This window comes from Temnothorax curvispinosus, unplaced genomic scaffold (assembly GCF_003070985.1).
Source record: "Temnothorax curvispinosus isolate PA1 unplaced genomic scaffold, ASM307098v1 QBEX01016536.1, whole genome shotgun sequence".
In the NCBI taxonomy this organism is placed as follows: Eukaryota; Metazoa; Arthropoda; class Insecta; order Hymenoptera; family Formicidae; genus Temnothorax; species Temnothorax curvispinosus.
The window spans coordinates 2,762-5,139 of record NW_020226316.1 but is presented as its reverse complement, the minus strand read 5'-3'; the positions used below and the strand labels follow the sequence as shown (position 1 = coordinate 5,139).

Below are 2,378 nucleotides of genomic sequence, written 5' to 3'. Positions count from 1 at the left end.
AAACTAAAATTTAGTCTATTACATACATAATATTTCAAATATGCACTATAATTATAATATTTATACAATGTATAACCCTGCCAAAAATTGTGAAATCCAAAAGAAACTCTTAGAAATAAATCCTTTACCCACTTCTATATAAGTATGTATAAATATTAATACAATTTGCGCGTAATCTGACCTGAGCGTACAGGTTTTTGTTTGATAGGATTTTTTACTGGATAACAGATAATTGAGATCTAAAAATACGAAAATCTGTATTATGATTGATCTTAATTTTGCCATGTGATATACATTTTCATATTTTTTCCATACTAACTTAATACCTGTATATATGTATAATAACATTTATATGTAATAATTTTTTAGAACTGTCAGTAATTTATCCGATTGCGATAAAGCTGCTGGAAGCGCACAAGAAGATGACGATTGTTTGCTACTATCAACTTCAACAAAAGAGTACATGTGAAAATAGACCGTTGTCTTCAACTTCACCAGGAAACAGCATATGTGAACCGTTGTCAGGAGCTTTACGTCGGCCGTCACAAACTTCGACACCCAAAACAACTTGTAAGAAAAAGCTTTATTGCATTTTCTTAAAGAAATGTAACATAATCGATGTAGTTACGTAGTCGATAATTCTTGACTCTAATTTTATCTTCTAATTAACTTTTGAAAAATATTGTGGAATACTATAATATTTCCTGCTAGCAAAACTTCTGACAAAGTCCTGAAATTTAATAGTTTTCAGAGACATTAGGAAAGCAGGTTTATTGACTATAATTATGACTATATAGTCTCTGATTTCCTTTTACTACTTTATTAAACTCTATTATTGCAGCGAAAGCATATAGTGACTCTTTGATGCCATCAGAACTACGTGACGATCTTAAAAAAGTTCTAAATACTCCAGTTCCACAAAAAGATGCCATTGATCATTTTGTTCTTTGTTTATCAGACGGGATGCGAAAGCTATCTCGTAAAAAATCTCGTTTATTGCAAATAGCAATTCTGCAGCTTCTTGCAGATGCAGAGGAAGAGGAAGCCAAAGAAAATAATTTTTAGTTTATTTTTATACAATATTTAATAACTTGTATAATTAGTATTTTATATCCGTGTTTATTTATTTTAATATTGAATGCTATTTGAATGGTTTTTTTAGTTTATCAAAAATTCAATATTAAATGTTTTTTTTTTTAGTTTATCTTAAAGTCAATATTGAATGTTTTTTTCTTTTAGTTTATCATAAAGTCAATATTGAATGTTATTTAAACGTTTTTTTTAATTTATTAAAAATTTTAATACTTTTAATATATCTTTGTATGTATATAGAATAGATACATTTTGGTAGACAATACATACACTTAATTAGATACAGAATGTTAATAAAAATTACATATTTAACAACGGTTACAAGAAATGTCGATATATACTACAGCAAAGTGTAATTGGTGTATCAAATACAATAATTAATACAAATTTGATTATTCTGTTTGAAAAATATATTTCATTTTTTCATGAAATGTACAGTCTATATAGCATACTTCTTTTTTGTGTGGAATGAATAAAAAAACATTTATTTTGTACTTCTTGGTTTTTTAAAAATTATTCTGCAAAACCTTCTCCCATTGCCATGGAACCGCACCAGTAGTTTCAAAAAATGTTGCAAAATCATCTCTTATTTGAGCACTACTCTCCGTCGGTCTACTTCTGTCGAACGTCCCTGCATCTTCCAGACCCGTGCCACGCAATTCCCGTTCATGTACATTTAATGTCGCATACCTTCTTTGTGTGTGCGGTAGCTTAAGTTCTTCTGATATTATGAAATTATGTAGACACGTAGCTGCTTTGATTATTCTAGTGGCAGTACGTACGCTGGCAATGATCGGTTTGCGAAATATTCGCATTCTCGCAGAAAGTATCCCAAATACACTTTCCACAATTCTGCGAGCTCGACTTAAACGATAGTTGAATACGTTTTTACGTCTATTAAGCCTACCACTTCTAGGATATGGCCTCAGCATGTATCGCGTTAACGGAAATGCTTCATCACCGATTAGAACAAATGGTAAAGCCTGGCCACCATGTTCCACAGGTCTCGGCGAAGGAATTGACAGCATACCGTTTTGTAATCGCTTGCCGATCTCGCTAGCATTAAATACTCCACCGTCATTACGCCTTCCTGGCGCACCAATGTCCAGTAATGAGATCCGATAATTAGCATCAGCAACAGCCATTAACACCAAACTGTGAGTACCTTTGTAATTATAATACATCGAACCACTATTCGGAGGTGCCTGTATACATACAGCGTCATGGAAAAGTAAAAAAGTTTATTACATGATCTACTCTAATTTGTATATATATATATATATATA

The 2,378-nt window shown here is 31.4% G+C and overlaps 2 protein-coding genes across 2 annotated transcripts in view; one reads left to right on the top strand and one right to left on the bottom strand.

Moving 5' to 3' along the window:
• The first annotated feature begins 103 nt into the window (after positions 1-103).
• Positions 104-1,117, top strand: LOC112466742. Its single transcript, XM_025035009.1, has 2 exons — positions 104-570; positions 842-1,117. Exons 1-2 carry the CDS (start codon positions 423-425, stop codon positions 1,063-1,065), a joined length of 372 nt encoding a protein of 123 aa, XP_024890777.1. The 5' UTR covers positions 104-422; the 3' UTR covers positions 1,066-1,117.
• A 444-nt stretch (positions 1,118-1,561) lies between these two features.
• LOC112466741 (protein ANTAGONIST OF LIKE HETEROCHROMATIN PROTEIN 1-like) overlaps positions 1,562-2,378 on the bottom strand; it is a 1,472-nt gene continuing 655 nt past the window's right edge. The window contains exon 2 of the mRNA XM_025035008.1: positions 1,562-2,297. Coding sequence (XP_024890776.1) covers positions 1,599-2,297 — 699 coding nt within the window. The 3' untranslated portion in view covers positions 1,562-1,598. The remainder of the gene's footprint in view (positions 2,298-2,378) is intronic.